The following is a 27,987-nucleotide window of genomic DNA, read 5'->3' as shown; positions in this document are numbered from 1 at the left end:
CCTCTCCTCTCGCTGCCGTGTGCGCCCTCCTCTCCCCTCCCCGTTTACAAGTCATGATGGCGGAACTGTAGACCTCGAGACGAGCAGGAGTGCACCGCCCGTCCTCGTTTGGCATTTGTATATAGTTATTTATTTATTCAGCTTTACGTCTTCCCCCGAAATGACCCGCTGGATCCCGACTAAAAAAGAGAAGTACGGAGTCGGTAAGTCCTCAAACGAAGCTCCGTGTGTCGGTCTCGTGGAAAGCTCGCCGAGTGAACTTCCAAACAAACTAACGTCAAGGGAAAGGACACTCTGAAGTTGTGAAACATAAGTTATTGGAGACTTGTGTTGTCGCTGATACATGTTGGGCGTTGAAACTGAAGCCCATCTGGGGGTTTCCCACAAACTTTGTGTTGTTATTATTACTCCAGAGAACTCGATATTTACCTCCCTTGTTGTCCCGTGGGGGACTCTAGATATTTGTTTGTAGAGCAGTAAGAAATTACTTGTATAACTGTCCATAATAGGTGGTGAGGGGAAATGGAAAAGAGCCAAGACTTCAATGAGCATACCAGTCATTCTTGTACTTAACCTCGCCGAGCTGACTCGTGGAAGTTGCAGTGAACTTAAATGAAACCTCATTTTGCTGCTGGCAGGTCCCCTGAAGCCCCCGCGAGGAGTCCTGCAGGGCCCCACATGGGAGCCGCTGCTGTGACTGTGACTGTGACTGTGTGTGTGTGTGTGTGTGTGTGTGTGTGTGTGTGTGTGTGTGTCAGATAACAGCATTATTTACATTGACACTGCACATGTCAGTGTGGCTTCGTTACCCTTAACTGTCTGTCTTTTGAGGCTATAAAGCACTTTTTTGTGTGTTCCTTCACACAATGGCTTGCAACAAGGTGTGGCCCTGTCCCATTTGATTTATATATATATATATATACATATATATATATATATATATATATATATATATATATATATATATATATATGTATGTATGTATGTATGTGTGTGTGTGTGTGTGTGTGTGTGTGGGGGGGGGGGCATGCATGATCCTGCTATCAGGTACTCCTCCACGCCCTCAAGGCAAATCTGCACAACTTGTAGGCTCTCTGAGAAATTCCTTTCAGGTTTACTGTAATGACTGAATAGGCGGCACAGGTTGGTGTGCTGCTTATTGGCACTGACTCACCGGTAAATCTGTGCCACGGACAGTGTTTCCTGGGCTGCAGCAGATGCGGGAGACAAGAGGAAAACCCTGCATGTGGATAGTGAATGTGCCTATTGTGAGTGTGTGTGAATCAGAGCCCAGGACTGAAAATGCCTCGCTCTGACCTGAATCCTCTCACGGCTTTATCTTTAAGGAGAGTGTTGTGAGCTCTGTTGTGACCAAACACATTTTTAAGCCACAAATGCAGGTGGGTATGGATTGCTGTGCTGCATAAACACTACCCACTTGGTTGTGACCTTGTTATAGCAGCTGACGTTGAGGATTTTTTGTTGTTGTGTTAATCTTTTTAGATCCCAGTATGGTGTTCGAAAATGTTGCTCTGTGTGATTGTGTACACGGTGCCATTCTGCTGTCATTCGCCTCGGAAACAGGGCAGGAGTCACTAACACTGTAATCCCTAAAATGCCATCGGACCCTGTACAAGGTCTTACATTGTTAATCCGATTAGTCAACCAAGGCTGTGCCTTTTGAGATGAAAGAAGAGTTGGAAGGTTTCTGATCATATCAATTATATCTCTCTGGCTAGTAGGGAGATGTGGGTAAAATGGGGCTTAAGATATCAACACAATCTTTAATAGTGAATTTGTGACACCATCATAGATAGCTTCCTAATTTTTACATCCTGAAGAGAAGCACTACACCAGAATGAAGCGTGAATCAGCAGGCGAAGAACTTGATTAGCTTAATTTACCGCATCTCTGTTTTTACATTATTTGCATCCATAATGACATCCCATGGCTTCATTAGATTTCAGGGCAAGGTCTCCTTTATGAGAGGTCATGTAAAATGATTACATTAACAAAACCCATATGGAGCAGGCCATTTTTAATGATAGTGTACATGCACAACATTACGCATTTGTGCTCAACTGATGCCTGTGTCGAATGACAGTAACACAGGAAGTTAAAGCAGAAGTCCACTGGTTGTATCCATTAAGTCTGTTAACGGGTGGGGGAGAACACTGTTGAGGTACACTATATGGGAAAAAGCTGTATAAAGCTTTTAGGGTCACTGAAGGTCACTCAGGTCTGCCGCTGACGACTACAAATTTGAAAATGAAAACAAATCTCGGGAGTTAGAGCAAGGTGTGGCTCTGCAGTCCTCTTCTCTTTGAAGCATGAGCTCTGCTTGAAACTATGCTCGAGGCCACATTATCTGCTATGAGAATTACACACCCTGATCTCCGATTGGATTGACGGTGGCGGTTGGGTTGCATTGTGGGTAATGTAGGCACTACATTTTGCCCAGGAAGAAGAATACGTGGAATTCTTTTTTTACTACACCAGTACATCATGAGTCTGACAATTGTATCGGAGTACAGTTGTAAATCGCTATTTAAAGAGTCCTTACAAATGTAATATACATTTGTTAAAATGCTTAAAATCAATACACTAGTAAAAGGTTCTTAAAAGCAAAAGAAAAGAAAGAAAATCCTCCCTCATTGACTTTGCCATCATGTTTGCAAGATGCCTCTTATGTCAATGACAAGCACACTCTCATGTAGTTTATGTGCACTTGAGGCATCAGGTGTCCATCTCACACTCCACCCGTTGAATATTGGGCCATGATTGGCTGCCAAACAAGTTGTGATGTCCTACATCGTGCTTCTATGTCCACTTTGTCAACTCGGTGCCAAACTGTGCACAGTGAAGCCCAGGCATCTAAGAGTCACATTGTTTAGTCTTAAATAATTAATTGGTTATATTGACTACATCTGATCCATTGCAGCAAACCTGGGGAGTTGTATGTTATAGAATAATGTACTCATAATGATTATGACACAAGCAGCACTGCCTGCTTGAGTTTTCTTTATGGAACTGCCATTCATGCCACACTGAAGCCATAAAGACGGACTTATGTCTGCTCTCAATGTGGTTGTGTGAAAAGGGGTTTCAAGTACTCAGCCACAACTTCAACTTTGTAATATTACGCAATAAATACAAAATATGTTTCATTAAAATTGTTATAAGCTTAAAGTTGTTTGCTCTGCAGGTGTTTTGTGCTGTGTGGGCGTCTTATTATCAAAACAATTCTAAAGCTGTTGAGATTGGCTGCCTCCATATTGCAATCATAACATCCCTGTTTATCATATCTGATTGCTGGCAGTAAGATACGTGTTGACGGTGTTCTCAGTTTTGATGGACTGACCAGATGGTTGGATGGTCAGTCATGACTTTTTAAACTCGGGCACACAATTTCAGAGTAATTCTTAAGAAACTTGGAGAACGACATTGGTGCTTTTCTCCTTCAGAAAAGGCAATTGTAATATTTTTTGTAGCAGGGTTTGAGCCAGAATTAAAAGATGATGGTCGACTTAAAGCACTATTAGCTTTGAACTTGAGAATTAGATTTCTGATTTCTGGATAACATATAAGGACTAATTAGCTGGAGCGCATATTAAGAGCGACAGATCGTCTCTGGCTGTCTAGACAGCAGATGAGAGGCAAAGGGGTTTTCTGAAGCTTTTATGTTTGGAAACATCCTCCCTGAAGGGAACTGGCTCAAAAACAAAGTTTAATAGACATGACCTGTTTTACAAGAGATATATGAGATATCACTGAATGGTAGCTTACTGAAGATGATTGGAAATTCATAACAAATATTGTTTTTTATGTAATTCCTCTGCCTTTTATCGATTTGAAACTGAAATACTATCAGTTTTTGTTGTGATGATTCTTCTGTTTAGTCGGTAATATGTTTTGCTTACAAGCTGTACTGTACAGGTGAATGATGGTTTGCTGTCGTCAAAGACCGTTTGTCTGGCATGGTTTATGCCTCTGTTACATTTCTTGCTCCATGATTTCATTTCTTTCACGATTGAAGAGTTTTCCTTCAATAAGAATCAATCTATATGTTCAAAGATTGGTTGCTTGGCTCTATCTTGCATCATATTGTTTGTTTGTGTGTTATGTCCATAACTTGGAACAGTTTATGTTTAGCTTTCACGTCCAGTCAGTGATGAGAACAATGAATTCTCATTGAAACGTGTTAACCTTGATGAGCCGCCAGCAGCTGCTCAAACTGTTCAGCCGTGGTGCTTTTTAATTGTTGGCTAATCCGCTTCTATGATAAATCGTTTAGAGTGAATCCGGCTGACTTTGATTTAACGCTAGTATGCAAAATAACTTGAACCTACACAGATTGAGGCTTTTCTGAAATGTTGCACAGTGGCTTCAGGCTGAGCATTAAAGAGAAAGATGGTGTGTAGTTGTACAGATGAGCTGTGCTGCCAAGGCCCAGACTACTGCTCTTAGTTCAGATAGTGGGGTGTCACAATGCGCTGTCTATTGGCATGTTGCCACACTTTGGTCGGGCCCGCACACTGTGGCAAGTTGGTGAATGGACCATTGTCACTCTCGGCATGACGAGAGGCAGATGTCATTTCTCCAGCGCACGTTTCATTCAATATTCATCCAGCTTCACAAATAATTTCTTGGTGAAAACAAATACCTTTTTTTCCCAAGAGAATTCACAGCGTGTGCCAGTTACTTGTTTTTTAAACAACACACTGTGTGTCTCTGTGTTGGCTCAGACGGTCTGGACTTTCTGTTCATAATAAATATTGTGGGTTGTTTAGTCTAAAGAGATAATAAAACTGTGACGCGAGGAATACCACATTTTGAATCAAGGCGGGACAAAAGAAAGTAAGAAAAGTATGTTTGGTATTATTTCTGAACCCATATAGGTTTCAGTGTTTCTTTTTTGATGAGGGCCCTTACAGAAAGGCGTCATTCATGTGAACGTATGCAGGTGCTATCCTAGCATAGCCGGCATGGGTCTAACCTAGTATTTTAAGAGCTCCATGAGCTGGTTCCACAAACGCAGTCTTAACCTAAAAATGCATGATTCCCTGTGGAGAGATTTCTGCCCGGGCAAATGTGTGTTATGGAAAGCTGGGGAAAAAATCTGTATGTGAGGATGACGTCATGGAGGGAGGAAAGGTAGCTACATTCAAGTTTTGGTATTCAGACTGAGGTGCGATAAGCCGAGCCAGTTGGAGCGTGCTGTGAAATCTAGCCTCCAGCAACAAGCATTATCTCAATGCAAGTCAGGGCAGAGCTCAGCTCATAGTTCCTCTATCTGACTCCGAGGTGCTTGCTATTGTGGCTCTCTCAAGTCAAGGCAAAGGCCTTGCTACAGTATTGTTTGCCAATGTTTCTCTTTTGCAACTTCTGTGCATGTGAGTGCGTGTGTTTTGCACATAGGTGTGTGTCTGTGTATGCACAGATATATTGTTGTGTGATCCCTCCCATGTGTGTCCTGGTACGAGCGTTAAAAAGGTGAGGCAGGAGTCGCCTGCAGGAAAGCTGTTGGGTTAATAAAAGTGAAGGGAAGGGCAGGTGAGCCAGTTGGAAGAAACTCAACCTACAGATTGTAACTATTGACCAAAGGCCACACTGATGATATCAGAAATACACAGGATGTGATGCCGTGGCCTTTTTAGCTCTACTCTTCTTTGTTTGTTTTTTTACTCTGAAGCTACCTGCTCCAGCTCCTCCATTTACTGTTCAACAGAGCTTCAGGGCATCTGTTTCAATTAAGAACCGTCAAAATGCTTCAAAGGTTTGAGTCACACAGGCCGGCTGCACACTGGTACAGCCTTCTGTTTCAAACAGCAGAAAGATGAGGAATAAATCAAAGATCAAGATCCTCGTTGCTTACGAGTCCAAGTTCTGCAACAATGAGGGTGAATTGGGTTCTTTTTCCCAGGGGGGAGAAACTGAAAACCTCTGATCCAGAACTTAAAAAAACAGCCAGACTTGCTCCTTTGTGCAGTGAGTGATTTAATAGGGATTTGGGTTTTTTCTTAAGCCACTGGACCTTGAGTAAGAACAATTTCATCAGTCAACCTGTCTGCTTAAGTATATTCTTTGTTCACAGTATTTTGTGAATGTTTTGTGTTTTTGTCATAATGAGACAGTCCTACTTTGTTTCCCAGCCGTCTACAATTATGAGCCCAGTGGGGAGCAGGAGCTGTGTCTTCAGGTGGGGGACACAGTGCACATACTTGAGAAATTGGAAGGTGAGCAAGTCTGAACACACAACAGGCCCCGACACATCCCTGTGTTACTTCTCAAAAGCAAGCTGCCACAGGAAGTTAAATGAAATGTTGAACAGACCTGTGCTCGATATGCTATGCATAATAATGTAAATTAGTCTACAGCACTGTCTTCCTGACAGGATTTACTGTCATCACTCCTGTCTCGTCCCCTGCCTCTCCTTCACTGTGACATGTTTCTCTGGTATTAATATCTCCTCAGGCTGGTATAGGGGCTACAGGCTACGCAATAAATCCCAGAAGGTAAGAAAGTCATTAGCTCTCCTATTATCCCATAACCAATGCTGTGATGTGTATATAATGATTTTGCCTTATTGTTTCCGCAGGGCATTTTCCCATCTTCCTACATCCACTTAAAGCAGGCTACAGTTGAGGGAACAGGGTGAGATTACATATCAGTAAACATATCCTCATGATCATAATCCACTTTGCTTTTGGTTTGACGCCCCGCCTTGTCATTTGCAAATAACATAGCGGTGCACTTGTAATTACCATAAGTAAGGATTCAGTAATGCTTTTCTTGGCTGTGTAGGGAAACCATCCAACTATTTATCATGTATTAGAAATACACTTGAGTCTTTCCAAATTATGTGACATAATCTGTGAGCGATGAGCCACTTTTCCAGTATCTATTATTCACTCCTTGTGGCTGGCAGCCAACAGGAAATAATAATTCCAGCGGACTTAGCCCTGGTGCAGGAGCTCGGTGCTACTCTGAGGGAATGGGCACAGATATGGCAGAATCTATACGTGGTATGTGTAGATCGCCTCTCTCCTATCAGCCTCTCAACTCGTAGCACACACAAGCCTAATCCACATTACTTTGACTCAGTTTCCTTTTGTTCCAAACCTCTGAAGGATATATAACTTATATATCTTTATCTGACAGGCGAACAAGACAGCCCTGTTCCGGGATGTTCAGCAGATGGCCTACAGCCTCATCGAATATCGATCGCAGATAGTGTCGGGAACGTTGCCTCAAGATGACCTTGTGGAGCTCAAAAAGAAAGTCACAGCAAAGATTGATTATGGAAACCGGTATGTATCCTGCTGCCTTTTTATACTGCAGTACATTGCCTCGTGACGCAGACACCATTGTAAAGTTTTATTTGCTCTGAGATTGTGCCTGTAAACCTAGTGGATACTGTTTGATCCTCTGTGCCGCTCAGGATTCTGGGATTGGACCTGGTGGTGCGAGATGAAGCAGGAAACACACTGGATCCTGACTGGACCAGTACGGTCAGCCTGTTCCGGGCACACGAGACCGCTTCACGCAGTGTCGATGACAGGATACAAGAAGAGAAGGCATGATTTTGGTTCATTCATACTATCAGTCCCCATTTTCCCCAAAGTAGCGGTTTATTTTAAATAATATCTGTGTCCATGCAATGCCTGGGGCATTTGTTTTTCTGCAGACGCGGCTACAAAACCTGGAAATGAGGCGTCAGACCCTGTTCAGTACAGTACACACCTACAGTCTACTCATGAACCTGAAGAACTTTGTATGCAACATCGGAGAAGATGCTGAGCTCCTCATGTCCCTGTATGATCCCGACCAGTCTGAATTTATCAGGTTTGCTCTTCTTCTTTGCTTTTCTGCTAATCCCACAATTGACCCTTTACTAAGTCCCGCCCCTTGAACGCAGACTGGGCAATCATAGCATAGCATCGGCCAGCTTCAATCAGGGTCAGACAACTATTCGGCCCTGCTCCATAAACTCTTGTGCAATCATTCCAGATTTTTCGATCTTCATTTTCAGGCTGGTTTTGTGAATTTCAAGTTGGTCATGGTAAAATGTTATGTAATGCTGATACTCGTTACCCAGAGAGGTTGGAAGAAGATATGTTGCGTTTTGTATAAAAAATGCTCCTTGTTGGGGATAGTTCTGCAGATAGCCCTGACCTTTGACCCCTGTGCAAAGGGCAAGTGTAAAGACAGAAGGCCTTCATCACAGCAGACTTTGACTTGTCATGCAGGGACATTACAGCTGTAACTAATACCATTAATGGTTGCTGTATTTACTGAGCCATTCTACTCTCATATTATAGCTATTCAACTTATGCGCTCTCCTTTGAATGTTGTTGACACTTTGGAATGTAATCTGCAAAGACATAAAATAAAATAATGCAACGTTTTTAGATGAGTTATTTTCTATTTTTCCATTTCTCCTGATGCCTTTTCAATAATATGATATCTAACTGTGATTCCTATTTAAATTCATGCAGTGAGAACTTCCTGGTGCGCTGGGACAGTATGGGGATGCCGAAAGAAATTGAAAAACTCAACAACCTGCCAGCTCTATTCACGGTAACTGAATCCCAGGCCACTGACTGTATTCCCTCTGCTTCGGATTTGAACGATCCAAACGCTGCCTGGACTCTGTGACAAAGAAGACAATTTGCTCCTGGATCGTTCTTAATTTACTGAAAGTTTCACTGAATGGCTCATATTCACGGCACATCTTTGAACATTTTAATACATTTGCCGCCATTATGTGGTTGTTGTTTATGTTGATTACACAGGCAGTAGTTCCATCCAAACACATCATTGTGTTAATCTGCATGTGTGCCACCAGGAATAGTGGTGCAGAATGGGATAAAACCACATTCGTCAATACAAAGAGCTGAAATGTAATCATTATCTTAACCTCTTCAAAGCACACTAGTCAAAACTCCTTTCACTTGAAAAACATCCAGATAAATAAACACATAAAGATGCTGGAAAGTGAAATGATTAAGGGTTTTACATGCTTTCATCCTGAAATATTTACCATCTGGTCTGCAGCTCTGGCCACATGAATGCACATAATACCAGACTAGGGATGCATATAGTCCACTAGCTTTTGTATGTAATGCACCGCATCGCTAAATATGCCGTAATAAATAATCTTTATGGTTGTCCTTTGCGTCCAGGACCTGAGCAGCAGTGACTTGATGAGGCCGCGCCTCTTCTTGGTGTGTCAGATCATCCGAGTGGGCAGCATGGAGCTCAAAGAGGGCAAGAAACACACAGGAGGACTGAGGAGACCATTTGGTGTGGCTGGTGAGCTGCTTTTCAAATGGCCTAATATTTTTTCGTACGCAATACAGGAGTCAACACAACAAAATGAACGCCACTCCTTTCTGGTGCTATAGTTGCATGAATAGTTATGTGGAGGTGTACAAATGAAGGATCCATGTGCTGAGTGAAATGGGAACACCTGCTTCCTGAACTAGAAAATGCCTCCACTCTGCCTTGGCAGGGGAGGCGTGGAAATTGGTTTAGCACCCGTCTTTTTGTTTTGGGCCAGATCATTAGTGGATTTGATGAGGAATGGTTTCCTCTGGTTTTTCAGCAAATGGCCTGAAACCAGAGTTGGAAAAAACGCTTCACTCAGAAGTCCCATTTTTCTTAGCCAGAAAAAAAAAATTACTTTCAGAAAAGATCTGTGTGGAATAGACAATTCCGAGGTATTTGCAAGCTGTAGATCAAGAACCCTTGATCTGTTTTACTATGCTGGCTGGCTTGCCAGGCAACAGGTGAGGAATATTCAACACTATGCGTAGCTTCTGTTTTACAAGTAGAAGAGATATACTGAGTAAATTCACTTTTAAAACTATCAGAACGAGTACATTGCTGTTTCTTTTGAATTTACAAAAACAAGGGCATTGCATCTGGTGAACTGGCTTATCAGTCGGCTGCCTTACCGTGACGCTCTCCTGTCATTGCAGTGATGGACATTACAGATATCGGCCATGGCAAAACAGACGATGAGGACAAACAGCATTTCATCCCCTTTCAGCAGTGAGTCTTTTTGATGTTGTCACACTTCTTATTCTGTTAACAGACCCGACCTTGTCGTTGTTGATTGAAGAACACTGGAGCAAAACACAAGTTATATTTGCTTACTCTGTTACAATTCAACCTTTCAAGGACAGATGTGATTTCCCTTTTAATTATTTTGAGCTCTTCTCAAAGACAGGCTTCATATTTTCATAGCACCTGCACAATGGAGATGGGGAGGGGGATGTTCCTAGATGGAAGAGCTCCAAAAATATCTTGACTGATTCTTGACATCTAAACCAAATTTTCCGAACATTTTACCTCTATTTATCTCTTCTCACCGTGTCCCAGTTCACTGTGTCTTCTCGAGGAGGTAGAGACCAAAACGTTTTCTTGTGTGAATAGTCATCAATTTGTATGACATTCTAATTCTCTGAGGGTTGTTCCCTACAAGAGACAACATTGTACCACAGGAACAACCTGTTAATCTCTGTGGCCTTGACAAATTAATTTATATTTATTTTATTAGCACTGAGTGACTTATTTGTCACTGTTGATCATGTACCAGATGATCTCAAATGAATAACAAAAATGTCATGCAACAGCAAATAAAAAAATATTTTTTTCTAATTAAAAGAACATCAACACTTTATTTGACAGCTTTTCTCAGTTGATAAAGCACATTTTCTGAAACAATGCTACCACATTGATCCATACAGTTCAGTACAACACTTAATTTGTCATTTGAAAAAGGCCGTCAAAACATGAGAAGTAAATAATATCGTCAGCTGGTTCATCACCACCCCTGAAATTTTCTTTATCATTACACAAGCTGTCAATTGTCTAAGCAACTGTGCCATTTCCATTTAGTTTCTGTATTTTAGATTTATGAATGGTAAGCTAAATAGTGAGGCTAAATATCCAGCACAGCCAAATGCCAGTTTCAATACATTATCTACAGTGTTAACATTTATTCACATAAAACCGCCTTACAGTAATGTCAAATAAAAGAATATACATCAAATCATATAATTGTACATCGAAGAGGATATATCAATGCAAGAGGTCCACGGCATTTAATCTACTAAAACCTTTCGTCATGGTGAAACTAAACCGTCCACACAGGCAACATGTCGACTCTGTCTCTGTGTCCACTTCTCCCCTGACCAAACCATTAAGACATATCTCCTAATGTATGAGTGACACATTGTCCCTTTTATGATGATTCTCTATTCCATTTTCTGTAATTCTGTAGTACATAAAACTCAGTTTCACCCCATGTAGTATACATTAGTTTTTTGCACCTAGTCAAATATAACACTCTGTGTTACTTTGCACTATGGTTGTCACTTTAAATAAATGCGGTGGGCAAGGGGGAAATGGTGGAGATCCAGAAAGCCTCCTCTGTCCATTTGTTTGTCACCTGTCAGACATTGTTCTTGAACTTGTCCCGATGTTGTTCTCTCAGGATAGCTATGGAAACCTACATCCGTCAGAGGCAGCTCATCATGTCTCCGCTCATCCCGTCTCGAGTCATCGGAGAGAACGAGCCTCTCACTGCTGTCTTCAACAAAGTCATTGCGACGCGGGAGGTCAATCACAAAGGCCAGGGTAAAAGGAAGTGCTCACAGACAGTGTGTTCCCCTGTGATGTCAGAGGGTCGCTCTAAATTGACCTTTCTGTTTTGAGGGAAATAAATGATGTGTGAGAGGTCTACAGGGTGGGTCCTTTTGGTGTCTGCCTCATTAGATTTCTTTACATGTTTGCTGGCAGGGCTGTTTGTGACCCTAAAGCTCCTCTCAGGGGACCTTGCCCAAGTCAGGAAGGACTACCCCCACTTTGTTGACCGCAGCACTGCTATCGTGAGGAAAATGGGCTTTCCGGAAATCATCCTCCCAGGTGGATTGAAGTCTTTGTTGCTGGGCATTGCTCTACATGTTCATTTTAATTGCTTACAAAGCCATGAGAGGGGTTTATGAATTCTCAGCACATCCGCTTGATCATCTGTTGTCCTTTCTCCAGGAATCGTGAGGAATGATATTTACGTAACATTGCTGCAGGGAGAGTTTGACCGTGGTAAAAAGAAGACCCCGAAAAATGTAGAGGTCATACTGAGTGTGTATGATGATGAAGGCAATTGCATGCAGGTAAAATAGACTAGTGAACGCATCATTTCCTCTTCATTTATTTCTAATTAAGCCATATGTGACTAACTGTGAAACCATCCTCTTATAACAACTCTTTTAATTCTGCTTTGAATGTGGCACTTGTTTGCCGGGCTAGCGACGTTGTCGGTCCACCACTTTGGTCCCGTGAAGTTTTATACAGACATTCATGGCCTCCAGATTATGAATCCTTCTGACTTTGGTGATCCCCAGACTTTTCCTGTGGCTTTTCCACAAGGTTGACATTTATGGTTTTAGGTCAAATGTCTAACATTCATGTGTCTCGTTGACTTGTGATAAATCTAGTGATTGCTGGATTTTTCCTTTAGTGCCACCATCTGGTCAAAATGTCCACTTGTCTTATTCTTTTGTTTATGCAAAACTAATGATATGACACCAGTGTCAGCTATATGTTAAATGTAGTGCTTTAGTTCCTATCATGCAAACTAATCTCCTTTCTTCTATTTCTATAGAAAGTGATATTTCCTGGGGCCGGTTATGATGGCATCACAGAGTACAAGTCTGTCATTTACTACCAGGTGAAGCAGCCTTCTTGGAATGAGACGGTGAAGGTAAGCTTATGTTACGTGTGTGCAGCACATGATATCTTATGTTCTTTAATTAGTTCTTCAATGAATTCATCTTCCAGGAAAGATATTGACACAGGGTGTGCTACTCGTACAAATCAGACAGCATGTCTTCCATATGTATAATCCTGTATTCACATTAATTCCCATGACTCTTCTCTCCTTCAATTGTCCTCCAAGGTGACAATTCCCATTGAAGACGTCTGCCGCTGTCACCTGAGGGTGATGTTTCGACACCGATCCTCCCAGGACTGTGAGTGACTGTGTCTTATTTGTATGACACACACACCCACGTGCACTGCATGTTAAATCCATGTTAAATCCAGCTCCAGTGACAGTCTGTGGCTCTATTCCCATCTTATGCTCCCGTGTATCCTTCAGCTAGGGACAAATCGGAGAAGCCCTTTGGTATGGCCTTCGTCCGGCTCATGAGAAGAGATGGGACGACGCTAAAAGATGGCAGGCATGAACTTATCGTCTATAAGGTACTGGCTGCTGGTTGTGGGTTTGCAGGCAATTTGATTCACTGCACCTATCTTTTAAAATAAGCATGAGATTGTTCTGATCTAATTACACCCAAATGGGTGTCTTAAATAGCTGACCGTGGGTAGATGGATTATGCACAAATCCCTCCTATTAGATCTCCACCGATCAATGCGCTATATGATTCATTCCCCATTTTATGAATTTCTTAGGTTGATGTGAAAAAGACAGAGGATGCGAAGGTTTACCTCACCTTGCCAGCGACTTGGGCTGAAGTGGAGGAAAAGGAGAAGCAAACAGGGAAGCAGTTCCACCATTCGGGAGTGGTTCCTGTGACTAAAGACAGCTTCCAGATCGCTACGCTCACCTGCTCCACCAAACTCACTCAGAATGGTACCGTAGGGAGCCATTTCTCTTTGTCCCAATTTTCCAGGCCCTGTCTTTGGGATAATTAAAATATGTCCTGTCACAAGTCATCTTTAAGAAATTAAACAGATAAAGGGGGTGCAGTGCCACCTTCATTTCCTCCCCCTAGATTGCCTTGAAACGAATTAAGCTGATCTTTGTTGCTAATATATTGCTGATGAGGATTGATGTTGATCTAATTTGTTTTTTATTTAAATGTTTGGCTTCTCACACAATGTTGTTAGCTGATGTTGTGACAGAATGTTCTGGTGTGTTCATGTTTTTTTCAGTGGATCTACTCGGCCTGTTGAACTGGCGGTCTAACCCCGAAGATCTGGACCAGATTCTGCAGAGGCTGATGGAGGTCGAGGGAGGGGAGATTGTCAAAGTGAGTTCTGCTGCACTGAATATGTATTATGTTGCTATATTTTATATATGTTGTATGATGTCCTTTTTAATGGCACTTTAGTAACAGCTTTCTGTTTCATGCCCAGTTTCTCCAGGACACTCTTGATGCCTTGTTCAACATTATGATGGAGACCTCAGAGAAGGACACCTATGACACTCTGGTGTTTGATGCCTTGGTTAGTTTAACTTTTTTGTCAGGCCATATGGTTATTGGGTGTTAACTTGTATCATACAGTGTAGAAGCGTCAATGACGGACAACATGTCATGCAAAGTGGTTCTTTTCTGGCATAAAGCAGCTATTGCTGAACTAAAACAAACCATAGATGGCATCAAAAATGGGGTTTGATATTTGATATTATAATGGATTATGCATTTGTACAAAGCGGTTGGTATTCACTGATATTCAGTACATGTATATTCTTTCAACTTGGACCTTGCTCTGATTTGTTTCTTCCATCTATCACCAGGTATTTATCATCACACTTATTGGCGATATCAAATTCCAGCACTTTAATCCGGTCCTGGAGACCTACATCAACAAGCACTTCAGTGCCACTTTGGCTTACATGTGAGTTTGCATTCTATATTTTCCACCTTTTTTGATTGCTTACGCCCCTTCACACTGTTTATTTTTAGTGGGCCTTTTGCTCTTCTCCACCCACACCAAAATTACCAGCAGACTTTGACGCCTGACTCATTCACTTTCTCAGGAAGCTCACGAAGGTGCTTAACTACTACGTGGGCCACGCCGAGCTGCCCGTTCTGAGCGAGAGGCTCTACGCAGCCCTCAAAGCTCTCAAGTACCTGTTCAGATTCATTGTGCAGTCCCGGGTCCTCTATCTCAGGTATCAGAAGCACTCCACCCAAAAGAATCCACCTTTACCTCTCATGTTATAAGGATGACTTCCTATGATGCAATGTCTGGCCTTGATTCTCAGATTCTATGGCAACAGTGAGGATGGGGACGCTTTCTTCAACTCCATTCGCACCCTTTTCCTGTCTTTCAACACTCTCATGGACAGACCGCTGGACGAGGGAGTGAAGATAAAGGTAAGATGAAGTGTGTCCCCGAAAGCTGTCTTCATGTACATGTTATTGTATTTTACAACTGAAATGCATGTAGAAATTTTAATTATTTTGTAGCTTAAAAACAAAAGTAAAATGGAGCAGGCCAGTCTTAGCATTATAAATGACTGCAGTAGTGCAGCTGTGAACATGTGTTATGGACAAGATATTGAAAGGTTTTACAAATTACCTGTAAAATAAGTGTGGGCTCCTGGCTGGCAGTCTCTAAGGGGAAGAAAAGCTCTGGGGAAAAGCTTGTTTTACTAGAGAATAGAAAACCTCCCTGTGCTTCAGTCTGATGAGACCTGATTCTTTGCTTTTTCAGGGAGCAATATTGAAATACCTCCCCAGCATCATTAATGACATCCAGACTGTGTTTGATCCCGTGGAGCTCAGGTAACTCTCCAGAGGGTTTTCACAGCAGGAAATGATAATTGCCTGACTCAGTGCAAATTATCATATTTACTTCTGAGTAAAGGAGGCGTTATTCTCAATTCTTGCTGCTGTAAAATCAAACTGTCATATGTGCTGCTCATTAGTCCTTCGTGACAATAATTACTAGATGTGAAATGTGAATAGCATTGAAATCTTTTGGCTCTTTTCTTTCGTTCTCTTCTCAGCGTTCTCCTAGCGAAGTTCATTGAGAGCATTCCTGATGCTCAGCTTGTGCGTCAGAAGCTGGGCTGCATGTGTAAAATGGTGGAGAGTGACCTTTTCAGGCAGCCAGGTAGGAGTCCTCGAGGCTTGAGAACCGCATAATGACATTTCACACAAGATGAAGGGAAAAGAGTGCTCTGCATCACGCCTACATGCATACAAGTTTGTCAGACCAGCTCCAATAATAGGAAATGAGCTGTGTGATCCAATTAGCTCAGTTTTTCTCTGCTCCGTGGCTGCAGATTGTCGAGATGTGCTTCTGCCGCTTGTTACTGACCAGTTGAGTGGGCAGCTGGACGACCACTCTAGTAAACCAGACCATGAGGCCTGTGCCCAACTGCTCAGCACAGTGTTGGACAACTTGGACCGCAAGGACGTGGTGAGGAGTCACAATTCACCTTTTTTAAATGCACAGAATGTATTAGTTTAAAGGGTCGGAACACACAAATGATAGAAAAAACACACATCTAGTCAGCTGGATATTGTGAGTATAAACAGCCAGATTGAGTTCTGAGCTCACCCTGACTGACAGAGCTAGAGAGCTCAGACCTCTGTGGGGACCGCAGAGTAAGATTGCTGCTGTTGTGCATGAAAGGAACCAGTCGAGGTGAACCTCTCTTTAGAGGGTTTTCTGGGCCAGTCCAACTGGAAGGACGCCCCGGGGCAGACGCAGAGCGTGCTGACGAATTACATATCCCATCTGGGCGGGTAGCACCAAGCTGGAGGACGAAGCTACAGAGAGGATCTGCGCTGCCATGTTTAGACTGCTGCTAAACGGTTTAAAATGGATGAATAGTTGGCCCATCTCGTCATGCAGATAGTTGGTTTCATGTGCTTAGTTTTTTAGATAATCTGTCTCTGCAATGAGGTGAATGGAATTTAGTTTGTGATGCTCACATTTTCCGCAAAGAATATCCCAGTTACTCTGGATAACTCATCTCCACATTAATTTTCTGTCTGACCACCAGGCCAAAACACAACATTATTTAGTGAATGGAGGACAAAGAAAAGCAGAAAATCCTCCCAATTTAGGGGCTGGTAGCATGACATGTTTGCCATATTGTGCTTGTAAAATCACTTAATCAAAAAATCAATCAATTATCAAAACTGTTGCAAAATAGTTAAGTTCTAGTTTGTGTCTTTGACTGAGTGGATTCTCCATAGGAACAGTGTTCCTAGGACGTCACAAGGTTGATCATCTTTTTGTTAATGTTTTATTTCAATAATGTGAGCACCTCAAAAAAAGATTGGAGGGTGAAATCTCCGAGACAACTATCTCAAAACCAATAAAGCCGAAACCATCTCTAAATAAGTGAGAATATAGTTTATTATTTTCATCCTTTTTTTTGGTGTAATTTGAGTCCACCGACCCTTTGATACTGACAACACTTTGTAGCATGTCTGTTTCTGCTGGAAATTGTACCTGAGGCTGTTCTGTGTGTGCAGGGTCCAACCAGAGGGCATGTTCAGCTGATAATGGAGCGGCTCCTCCGCAGGGTTAACCGCACTGTCATCAGCATGGAGAGATCCTCCCCTCTCATTGTAAGACACAACTTTGGTGTTTCAGCTGAAATACGGCCGCAGCATTCATTTCAGTATTAACATCAACCAAACCTAAATACATTAGTTTACCATTCTTTAGCACAATACCAATCAATAATACAAATACTCCTCTGCTGCAGGGCCAATATCTTGCCTGCATGACGGCCATCCTGAAGCAAATGGATGACATGCATTACGCCCATTACATCAGTACCTTCAAGACGAGACAGGATATCATGGTAAGTGTCCCGGTTCCTCCCCTGTTGGCTACATCTTGTCCTGAAACATCTCATCAATAACAGACATTAAACCACCCAGGCCACTTACTGCTCCTAAAGGGAATATTGATTATAACCATTTCATGAATGGATTGGACTTACATGATGAGGATGTCAGTGGGTCACTCGCATTATGAATGTCTGACATGTGGCAGCGCTGCTTTGGATTTGCTTAGTTTGGATAAAGCGACACTGTGCATACACTAGCAGTAAAGATTTTACTCCTGTGCTGCCCTCAGGACTTCCTCATGGAGACATTCATCATGTTTAAGGACCTCATGGGAGACGTCTTCCCCGCTGACTGGATGATCATGAACCTTGTTCAGATGCAGGTCTTCCTCAGGGCCATCAACCAGTACTCGGATGTCCTCAACATGTATTTTTTGGACCAGGCACATTTTGAACTCCAGGTGTGTCTTCGTCCTCCCCCGCCTGTGTAGAGGTTACATTTCTTATTTAACACAAAATCAAATGCCAGTGTTATGACAAGGTAATTATGGTATTAATATTTGAAAACCCTGCTCCCCTCGCAGCTGTGGAATAACTACTTTCATTTGACTGTGGCGTTCCTCACCCACAAGACACTGCAGCTGGAATCCTTCTCTCAAGAGAAACGAAATAAGATACTGAACAAGTGAGGTCATTTACAATTCAATTCAAAAAGATTATTTTAATGGAGAAAACTTAATTTAAAAGTCCTTTGATTTAAATTTTCCACAGATATGGAGACATGAGGAAGCCCATTGGGTTTAAGATCAGAGATATGTGGTACAATCTCGGTGAGTATTTTGCACCATCTGATAATGCTGCTATTATCATATAGTTTGTGGCATTGTTCATTCAGTGGCTGCCAGTAATGCAAGGGGAATAACAAGACAATATTTTTTATTGTCCGGTTTCACAGTGTGTTGTTGTTTTGTTAACCACGTTATTAGATTTGTCCTCTGTTTGTTGAGAAATGAAGATGCAGCTTATTGCCTTTTCCAATCACACTATATTTCTGTGTGATAATGTTTTGTTGTCCCTCAGGCCCCCACAAAATGAAGTTCATCCCAGCCATGGTCGGGCCCATTCTGGAGGTCACCCTGGTGCCGGAGCCTGAGCTGAGGAAAGCCACCATCCTCATCTTCTTTGATATGATGCAGTGTGAGCACAACTTCAGCCCCGGACGCACGTTTGAAATGGTAAAAATCTCCCTCAGAAGTCCAGAATGTTGGTGTTTTTGGTTTAACTTCAACTGAAGCCACTCTCGGCTGAGTACGACCATATGGGATGTGTATGACAATGACTTCTTTTTTTATTCCCATCTTATGTTTGCAGTTTGAGAACGAACTGATAACAAAATTGGACCAAGAGGTGGAAGGAGGTCGAGGGGATGAGCAGTACAAAGTCCTGCTGGAGAAAACGTGAGGCAGAATATACTTTTTTTTAAATTCTTACAGTTGTTTAAAGGGTTATTTTAGATGTTTTGAAATGGGGTTGTATGAGATACTTGTCCATAGGCAGTATATCACCCACCGTAGATGATGCAATGCACTGCTGTGGGCAGGGGCAGCAGCAACATGTACTTTAGACAACTAGAACAATATTATATATGGTTCAATATCTTTGCTGGTCCACAGCTGTACCTTTCTTTGCTTTTGTGCTGGTACTTCTGTCGGTTTCTCCAAAATCCATCTCCTATCGGTAACTCACTGATTGGATAAGCACTTCACACAACCCCGATTCAAGCCATCCCTTCAGTCTGTTCTGTGTGATGGGGAATTCACATGACTGCTTCTAAAATGCAACGAAGGCATTTATGATTGTGTTTTTCAAAAAAGTTAGAATTGTAAGCGACGTCGAATCAATAGATAACCCATCTCAAAAAATTGCAGAAAACATATTTGAATGTGCTCGTCAGGAGGAACGACTATCGATAAAGTAGAAACAGCCCTTTACGTTTGTTTGTATGTGCAGGTTGCTGGAACACTGCAGACGACACAGATACCTGTCACAGTCGGGAGAGGAGCTGGCGCTGCTGCTGAGCAGCCTGCTGGAGAAACTTCTGGCATACCGCACCATCACACATGACGAGAGCCCCGAGCACCGCATGAGCTGCACTGTCAATGTGCTGGTATGCCCTGTGCCTATATGTACAAAAGGGTTAACACTGTGTGTGCATGTGCACAACGCCATGACCTGTGCTGCTCTGAACATTGCTTCAGAGAAAATGTTTTCAGAGAATATGCAATTAAGGTGTTTTTTTGCTCTTGTAGAACTTCTACAAAGAAAAAAAGAGGGAAGACATTTACATCCGGTGAGTCCGAAAGAGACACGGAGCATCTGGTCCCTGGACCAAAGGGCCCGCTAGGTCTGACTAATGTGCTCTTGTAACCAGGTACTTGTACAAGCTGCGAGATTTGCACCTGGACTGTGAGAACTACACGGAGGCCTCCTACACTCTGCTCCTACATGCTGAATTATTGGAGGTCTCTTACACATCCATGTCTTTTTTCACCCTCTAAAGATCAGATCATTTTTAATGTTTGAGCTTGCGTGTACTACCTGCTCCCAAACGTTCACCTGAGTGTTGATTTATGGTAATGTGCTTTCCCAGTGGTCTGACAAAGCCTGTGCACCTCATCTGATACCTGGAGATGGGCAGCATGTGTGGACTCAACAGGAGTTGAAAGAGAGGCTCATCCAGGAGATCATATGCTATCTGGACAAGGGCAAGGTCAGTGTGAAATGCACCGCACGTGAACTGGCGACAAAAGCTCAGATTGCCATAGAAGCTAGCATTGTGAAAGTGGTGGGTAAGTTACTTCAGCTCCGTTGTGTCAGTATTCAAATGTTTCACTTGCGGCGAGGTGGGGGCAAAGGACAGCCGTGGGAGCCAGATGGCCAAGTGTAGCTTGTACGCCTGTGCTGTTTTGTTTAAGTTTTTTTTTGTCCCCTTTTAAGTGAGTGACTCACATGTCTTTTCAGATGTGGGAGAAGGCGATCGAGCTGGGCAAGCAGTTGGCCAAGATGCACGAGAGCCACATGTTTGACTTCATGGAGCTGAGCCAGCTGCTGGTAAGCAGATGCACGAACAAACACATGGTCCTACAACCTCAGAAAAAGGATGCTGTATACAGTGATATGAAAACAACCTAAGTGCCCTTGGTTGAGATGGAGAAGAGATGTTTACTATTGGATCAACCGACATTGAGTCTGCTAATTTGTTATATTATGAATAATCTACATACAATATCTCATTATTTAGTCTGATGGAGCTCCAATAATCTTTTCTCATAATTACTGAAAAAAAAGACATTAACCACATGTGTTTTTTTGAAGAGTTATTGGAATCCATTTATTATTAATGCGTTTTGTGACTACTGACAGACTATTTACAACAAAGTGTGTATGAATTATAGTCTTAAAATCTTCTTTGTCCTCTCCCACAGAAAAAGCAAGCCCAGTTTTATGAAAATATAATGCATGCAATGCGACCACAGCCAGAGTACTTTGCTGTGGGATATTATGGCCTTGGATTCCCTTCATTCCTCAGGGTGAGGAAATGATTACCTATCTATTACTAATAAATAAAGACTTGCATGGTGCTCATGTAATGATCTGGCTTTTGGAAACATGTCATGTGCAATAATGTCAATAAAGCTGATTAGCTTTTTGATGAAACTGCACTGTGCACACCTCTCATATATTATGGAAAATAAGCTTGATTGTAATTGTAGCTTTTTATTGTGTTTCATTGGTTGTGTGCTCACTGGAATGTTCTGCTACAGAACAAGATGTTCATCTACCGAGGCAAGGAGTACGAGTGGCTTGAAGACTTCAGCCTAAAGCTGCTCTCTCAGTTCCCCAACGCAGCACGGATGACCAGCACAGCGCCCCCTGGAGATGACATCAGCAACTCCACTGGACAGTGTATCCTTATATAAATGTTATTCGCCACACAAAAGCAATTTGTTTATCAAGCTATGTTAGCAGTATAGCTCAAGGGAATGCAGTGAGGTGGACATTTTAGTCTTATGTGCAATACTTCGACAACTATTGGATGAATTGTCATACATTTCAAACACACAGTGCCATCATCAGGCCAATATGTGTCTGATACTTTTAAATTTTGCAAAAATAATGACATTCCCATCATCTTTTAGCTGTGTGTTATTGCTAATTGGCAAATGTTAGAATGCTAAAATGCAACATTAAATGGTGTACATGGCACACGTTAAATATCAGCATGTTAACATTTTCATATGCTGAAGTCAGCATTATTGGCGGCTGTGCACTAAGTAAAGAGTGACAGAGCTGCTAGAATGGCACTAGACTTGTTTGACAATTACAGATTCAAAACTATAATCCTAATCAATGTAACTTTGCATTGTCTGCTTCTCCACACTATTGCTGGTCTTGTCCTGAGCTGAACTTCACAGACATCCAGTGCTTTACTGTGAAGCCTGTTCTCACCGTGCCGCACCAGTTCAAAGACAAGGGGGTTCCAGAGCAGATATTAAAGTGCGCAATTGAACACTTAAAGGCTGATTTATCTTCTTGTGAAGATCTTGGGATTTATAGTGCTCTTGTTAAACTGCGGTATTACGCTGTCTTTCCCTGTTCTTTTGCAGCTACTACAGAACCAATGAAGTGGACCAGTTCAAGTATTCCAGGCCCTTCAGGAAAGGTGAAAAGGATCCAGACAATGAATTTGCAGTGAGCATTTTTTACATTTACTTCAAAGTACTAAGCTAACGTATGTACGCATAGAGCCATAAATAATAATACACAAGTATAAACAACCCTGTGTCTGTGCATACCTCATTCTGAAGATTATTAAAAGTCATATATATATATATATATATATATATATATATATATATATATATATATATATATTATAATGTCACCCGTTGATGTTTTATTGTTTTTTATTTTGCCCGACAGACCATGTGGATCGAGAGAACAACGTACATTACAGCCTATCGCTTCCCAGGGATTCTGAAATGGTTTGAAGTCAAATCTGTCTCAGTGGTAAGAAGCCAACTTGATGATGAAACTTCATTGTTTCTTGTTGATAAAAAATGGATTCTTTATTATATTTATTATGCTCCTGATGTGCAGGAGGAGATTAGTCCTTTGGCGAACGCCATAGAGACCATGGAGATGACCAATGAAAAGCTGAGTAACCTCGTGCAACAGCAGGCCTGCGATCGCTCACTGTCCATCAACCCGCTGTCCATGATGCTCAGCGGCATTGTTGACCCTGCTGTCATGGGCGGCTTCTCCAACTATGAGAAGGTTTGACTTTTTTTTGTTGAACGTGACAACTTTTCAGGAGTATGCACAAATGGATAGATAAATACAGACAAATAAGACAGAGAGCATGTGAGAGGACAGAGCCCCCGAAGATGCGCCACGGTCTGACTACTTTTGCACTTACTTGTTAGATTTGAGCCGTTTGCTAAGTCAGGTTCAGATTGTGTACACAGTTGGCAAGTAATTCATTTGGAAGAAAATTAAAACATTGCCGAAATACACTAATAACGGATAAATCATACAACTGCAAAATGTGTAAATCACGTTTTCTCTCACAGGCGTTCTGGCTGGCCTCAAGCCTGTTTTGAGCTACAAAGTTGTATTCATACGGGAACCGCAGTGGCCTCTTTGTCATGCTGTGGAAACCTGTTCATTGTTGCTCGCAGCTGAATTTGAGTGAGTTTGTTTCAAAAGCTGCCCAATTTTCATCCTCTTCAGGCATTCTTTATAGACACCTACATCCAAGAGCACCCAGAGGATCACGAGCAAATTGAGGTCCTTAAACAGCTCATCGCCCTGCAGGTAAATCCTTCCACCATCATTGTCATTGACACTGGCCTTAAAGCTGAACATGTTTTGTTATACTTAAGTGCCCGTCTTCCCCTCTAGATCCCTCTCTTGGCAGATGGGATTCGCATCCACGGGGAGAAGACGACTGAGCAGCTGAAGCCCTTGCACAACCGTCTGGTTACTTGCTTTCAAGACCTCCGGGAGAAAGTGGAGAAGCATTACGGCGTCATAACCTTGGTGCGTTGCCAGCCGCTAACTCAATTTAATGTAGGAGGGTGCCAACTTAAGCTATTGGCCCTCTTGCCTTCCTATCAAACGCTTCTCATTCAAAGCAGAGTGTCCGGGATATTAGCGCAGGACCATAAATCTTGCTTGATCCAGTCCATTGCAACCCAGGTTTTGTCTGTCATTGTGCTCCTGCTCTGCCAAGATTCCCAGATGATGCTTAATCCCATTTGTGTGTCCCAGCCCTGCTCTCTCACTGAGAGGAAGAAGAGTCGCGTGGGCTCCGCAGTGATGCCCTACATCCTGTCCTCCACCCTGCGTCGCATGTCGACTGTCTCAACCATCTCCAACGCCTCCTCAGGCCTCTCTAGCGGCTCCGCATCCTCAGATGGACCGTCCTGCAATTCCTCCCAAGAGTCAGTCCCCCGCATCCTCTCCTTGCTCCTTGCTCCCTTTGTCTGCCTTTCCCCTTGTCATTGTGCTACCATCACAACAGAGAGTGGTTTCTTCAAATGCTGATTTTTTGTCTTTGCTCAAATCAAAATGACTTGATTGTACATCTCTCTGCATCTCTTTCTCCATCCCCGATTATTCACAAACAGTTCCTTGTTGTCCCGTCCCAGCGATCGCAGGGCCTCAGTTTTGTCCCGCTTTGAGGAGGACAACCGGATTGCTAGAAAGAACAGGAAAGAATGGAGCGTCAGCAAATCCCAGGTCCTACTGGAGAGGCAGTCGGATGCAGATGAGGTAAGGCCTCATGTCCAGGTGTTATTTATTTATATATAGGTTCTATTTTCATTTCCGTGACGACACACTTGGAGTTGCTCCAATATGCTTGACTGTTGTACAAGGAAGTCGATATCTCTGTTTTCCTCTGTTTGCCCCAGACTCCTCCAGAGAAGCAGCAGAGACCCAAGAGTTTACAATTAGGGGACCGACGGCTCACCCTCTCCCTGTTCCATGGTGTTTCATCCCAGCTCAGCTTGTCGAACCCTCTCAGCCCGCTACCAGCCACTCCACAGACACCTCGCACACCACGCAGCTCCAGTATGTAGCAAAAACAGCACTGCTCTGACAAACACTGCACGCCATCATATTAGTTTCACTTAAAAATATGCCTTGCACACAGAAAAGGAAGAATACCTCGCAGACTAACTTTGCGTAAGCACAGTTTGGTCTATGGCCCTAATCAGGTCACACACACACACACTAACGCACGCACGCACGCATGCATGCACGCACACACGCATATATTCACAGATGCGTGCAGTCTGAAATGCTTTTCTTTCTTCTCTCCTGTGATAGGTTATTCATCGCTTCTCAGTGACAATGATGTCAATACCATAGACACCCCAGGGACCCCCCCACCCATGCCTCCGAAGAAACACCCGCACGAGATTGACAACTTCGGGTTCTCTTCAGAGGTACATCTGCTTGGAGAAAATAGCACCCCCATACTAATGTATATTTAATGACGTGTAAACGTTAAAATATTCTGTTTTATTATTTTTATTTGAAGTCCTAACATGAACTCTCTTCTCTCTTTCCCCACAGTTCACTCCTCCGCTACCAATGAAAATTGAGAGCAAGCCTCCTCCTCCGCCTCCGAAAACTCGGAAGTCATTGCTCCCCACATATGATCACACCCCCCACTAAGGCTACATCTACACACAGGCTTTAAAGTTTCACAAATTCTCAGATATTGCTGTGAAGCGCCACAGTGAGGCACAGATGCAGCACGAATGCAAGATTTGCAGCGGGACAAAGAAAATCTTTCTGATGCAAGTCAACTCCAAGCAGTTCTTTGTTCTCAAGTTTTAGCTGATGTTTTGTTTTTAAGCCACAAGGAAGATTATATTGATTATAAGTGGGGTTATTTTTATAAAAGGGTACTTTTGTGCAAAAATGGATATATGATATATGATAAGGCCAGCACATCCTTGGATTCAGTGTGCTTTTTAAGAGTTAATGAAACATGAGATGCTTTTTTTCTTGAAAAGTCAGTATGTTGTACAGACTTTAATCACTCGCAGGGAAACGAATGACCAATGCTGCAATGTAATATTTAGCTTTTATGTGCTGGAGTAACACTGGATGACTTCTTTTCCCCCAAGCTGTTTACCGTCATTCCATATTTTAACAAGCGAAAGCTGCATTAGATGCTTGTCAAACGTGATCAAGCACAGGGAATACAGTGTACAGAATGTAACTGTTAGTTTGAAATGTAGTTATGTTGTGTGTAACATTATGATCAAACCAATTATCCCAAACCACAATGTTCTAGAGACACTGGATGGCATTCATGAATGTGTTGAAAAGTATGCATTTGTTTTTATGTTTATTATGACCTGAATACTGTAACTGATGCTTCCAAACTGCATCACGTTGATGTTGGTGTTCAATGGAAGTCCATTTTTTCTTTAGGGATAGCGTGACATTTTGGGAAATACGCTCCCTTGCCGACAGTTAGATGAGAAGATGGATAGACTCTCACGCCTGTCTGGTACACATGAAGCTGCAGCACGCCTGGCTTTGCAGGTAAGGTAACACGATCTGCCTACCAGCACCAAGGCTTACTAATTAACATGCAATATCTTATTGTTTATTGCTATGCGTTTCCAGTCTGTATGCTAAGTTAAGCTAAACGGCAGCGGGCTCTAGCTATTCTTTTGTACTGTATCGATCTTCTCATCTTATTCCTGGCAAGAAAGTAAATAAGCGTGCTCCACAAAATGTCAAACACGTCCTTAAAAGAACCCTAAACGCTGTATGATGCAAGCATAAATGCCTTTGGATTTCACTTTAGTTCTGTATTTCAGGACTTTATCCACAGATTTTCTTTTTGATCAATTCATTATTGAAATTGAAATTATTGCTATTCCTTCATTTTGAATCTTCCCATTGTTCTGCACATACAGTGTGTACAGATATGCAGCATCAATTGAGTCTTTTCAACATACTGCTTTACTGTGCGCTGCTTACATTTTTATAAAAAGACGCAATACAATTTATGTGCAGAGAGGGCTAAAACTATGCTTGTCAACTTGTTTGAAAAATGATCAAATGTCAGTATTTTATTTTTAGATCCTAAATTGTTTCACAAGGGATTCACTTCTTTTGTACGGTACACATTTCTTGACCACAAGCATCAACAACATTTTATACAAACAATGCCTCAAGAGATATATAATGATCTTTTTTATGAACAAGCTGTTGTTGACTGAACAAAAATAAAGAATTATTAAAAGACCACAAATTCTTGGTTACATTGACTGTTTGAGAAATGCATCTTCTCCATCTCTTCACCGGTCCTGTCCACACAGTGAATGCAGATTACTCTCTCTGGAACCTGGCGCTCATGCAGATATTTGGACGCTGCTGATAGTGTGAAAAATATTCCATTAAATCTCAAAACATCCAACAAACTGGTGTGAACTAGTGATTTATGCATTTTCAAATGCTCTAGAGTTGGTGTAGGAAAATGAAGCCGGAGATAAAAAGGCATCATCTGGGGTCTGCGGAGAGACATCATGAGATGTTTATGGGAGTTAAGTGATGGGTGCTGGTTTTTCTAATCTGGATTCCTAATGGCCTGTTCCTTCCTGTCCGATATGGAAGTATGGGATATCACTCTCCCTGCAAATCTCAGGAGCAACAAGCATTTGAAGGGATGTTCACCCATGCAAGGAGAGCAGCGTTGCAAACTGTCAGGTTTGGCTGGATGCACAGGAAAATCTCCATGGAAACGATCTCCATACTGTAGACATGTTTACAGCTCCATGCGGCACAGAATCCAAGGACATCAACACAACAGTCTCGTTCTTTTCATGTTCATGGCAGGCGTCTTCCCAGCCTCCTCTCAACTGACAATACATAGTGTATAACTTTGAGTTGTATGGAGGTCTCTCTCACACACACACACACACACACACACACTTTCCAATACCTTGAGACAACACTCAAAGGAAAGCAGTTGGAAAGTTTTTTCCCATGGCGGTTGAAAATTCGGAACAATTATTTTACAATGTTGTGTTACTTTTACTTTTCTTAAATGTTTAATTACTCCACTGCAAGTACTATATGTATACAGCATCTATAGTGATCTTTTTTTTTTGCTTTAGATTGTACATTCAAAAACCTGCAGTTCTAAAGATAAATACACTGTTTGAGGATGGTCAGTGGTTCCTAACCTTTTAGTTTGTGACCCCATATAATCAGTCAGATGTGTTAGCAGTTCCACCAAAGAGACATTTGCCCTCTAAAGTTCTCACATGGTTTCATTTGATTTATTCAGTCAGATTTGTTTTATGACATTTTTAACT

At 42.2% G+C, this 27,987-nt stretch overlaps 1 protein-coding gene across 3 annotated transcripts; it reads left to right on the top strand.

Moving 5' to 3' along the window:
* Nucleotides 1–8: 8 nt before the first annotated feature.
* dock5 (dedicator of cytokinesis 5) lies at nt 9–26,921 on the top strand. 3 transcript variants are annotated; one of them, XM_034541165.1, is made up of 51 exons: nt 9–203; nt 6,153–6,236; nt 6,475–6,515; nt 6,599–6,654; nt 6,929–7,025; nt 7,162–7,310; nt 7,442–7,577; nt 7,688–7,845; nt 8,499–8,580; nt 9,186–9,315; nt 9,984–10,056; nt 11,504–11,646; nt 11,809–11,934; nt 12,058–12,182; nt 12,674–12,772; nt 12,968–13,040; nt 13,169–13,272; nt 13,483–13,663; nt 13,966–14,063; nt 14,170–14,259; nt 14,552–14,652; nt 14,795–14,929; nt 15,023–15,134; nt 15,475–15,545; nt 15,770–15,876; nt 16,049–16,185; nt 17,253–17,348; nt 17,489–17,587; nt 17,866–18,036; nt 18,160–18,260; nt 18,347–18,405; nt 18,656–18,810; nt 18,947–19,032; nt 19,586–19,742; nt 19,885–19,925; nt 20,007–20,097; nt 20,226–20,345; nt 20,597–20,686; nt 21,061–21,165; nt 21,400–21,541; nt 22,051–22,132; nt 22,243–22,327; nt 22,559–22,645; nt 22,736–22,912; nt 23,369–23,452; nt 23,540–23,677; nt 23,909–24,081; nt 24,289–24,412; nt 24,553–24,712; nt 24,971–25,089; nt 25,220–26,921. In XM_034541165.1, exons 1-51 carry the CDS (start codon nt 161–163, stop codon nt 25,319–25,321), a joined length of 5,595 nt encoding a protein of 1,864 aa, XP_034397056.1. In that variant the 5' UTR covers nt 9–160; the 3' UTR covers nt 25,322–26,921. The 3 variants fall into 3 exon arrangements, with proteins under 3 accessions (XP_034397056.1, XP_034397055.1, XP_034397057.1); XM_034541164.1 differs by having other exon boundaries at nt 24,268–24,412; XM_034541166.1 differs by lacking the exon at nt 9–203 and having other exon boundaries at nt 6,171–6,236; nt 6,395–6,515; nt 6,936–7,025; nt 24,268–24,412.
* The last annotated feature ends 1,066 nt before the right edge of the window (nt 26,922–27,987 follow it).

This window comes from Cyclopterus lumpus, chromosome 9 (assembly GCF_009769545.1).
Source record: "Cyclopterus lumpus isolate fCycLum1 chromosome 9, fCycLum1.pri, whole genome shotgun sequence".
NCBI classification, from domain to species: Eukaryota; Metazoa; Chordata; class Actinopteri; order Perciformes; family Cyclopteridae; genus Cyclopterus; species Cyclopterus lumpus.
The sequence above is the reverse complement of the archived record's forward strand: the minus strand, read 5'-3'. Positions and strand labels throughout refer to the sequence as shown.

What these genes read in the sequence shown, in the direction of transcription:
- dock5 (XM_034541164.1), top strand. Translation starts at nt 161, where the DNA reads ATGACCCGCTGGATCCCGACTAAAAAAGAGAAGTACGGAGTCG. An exon ending in GCTATCTGGACAAGGGCAAG is followed by an intron (nt 20,346 to 20,596) that starts GTCAGTGTGAAA and finishes ATGTCTTTTCAG; the next exon opens with ATGTGGGAGAAGGCGATCGA. An exon ending in TGGAGCTGAGCCAGCTGCTG is followed by an intron (nt 20,687 to 21,060) that starts GTAAGCAGATGC and finishes CCTCTCCCACAG; the next exon opens with AAAAAGCAAGCCCAGTTTTA.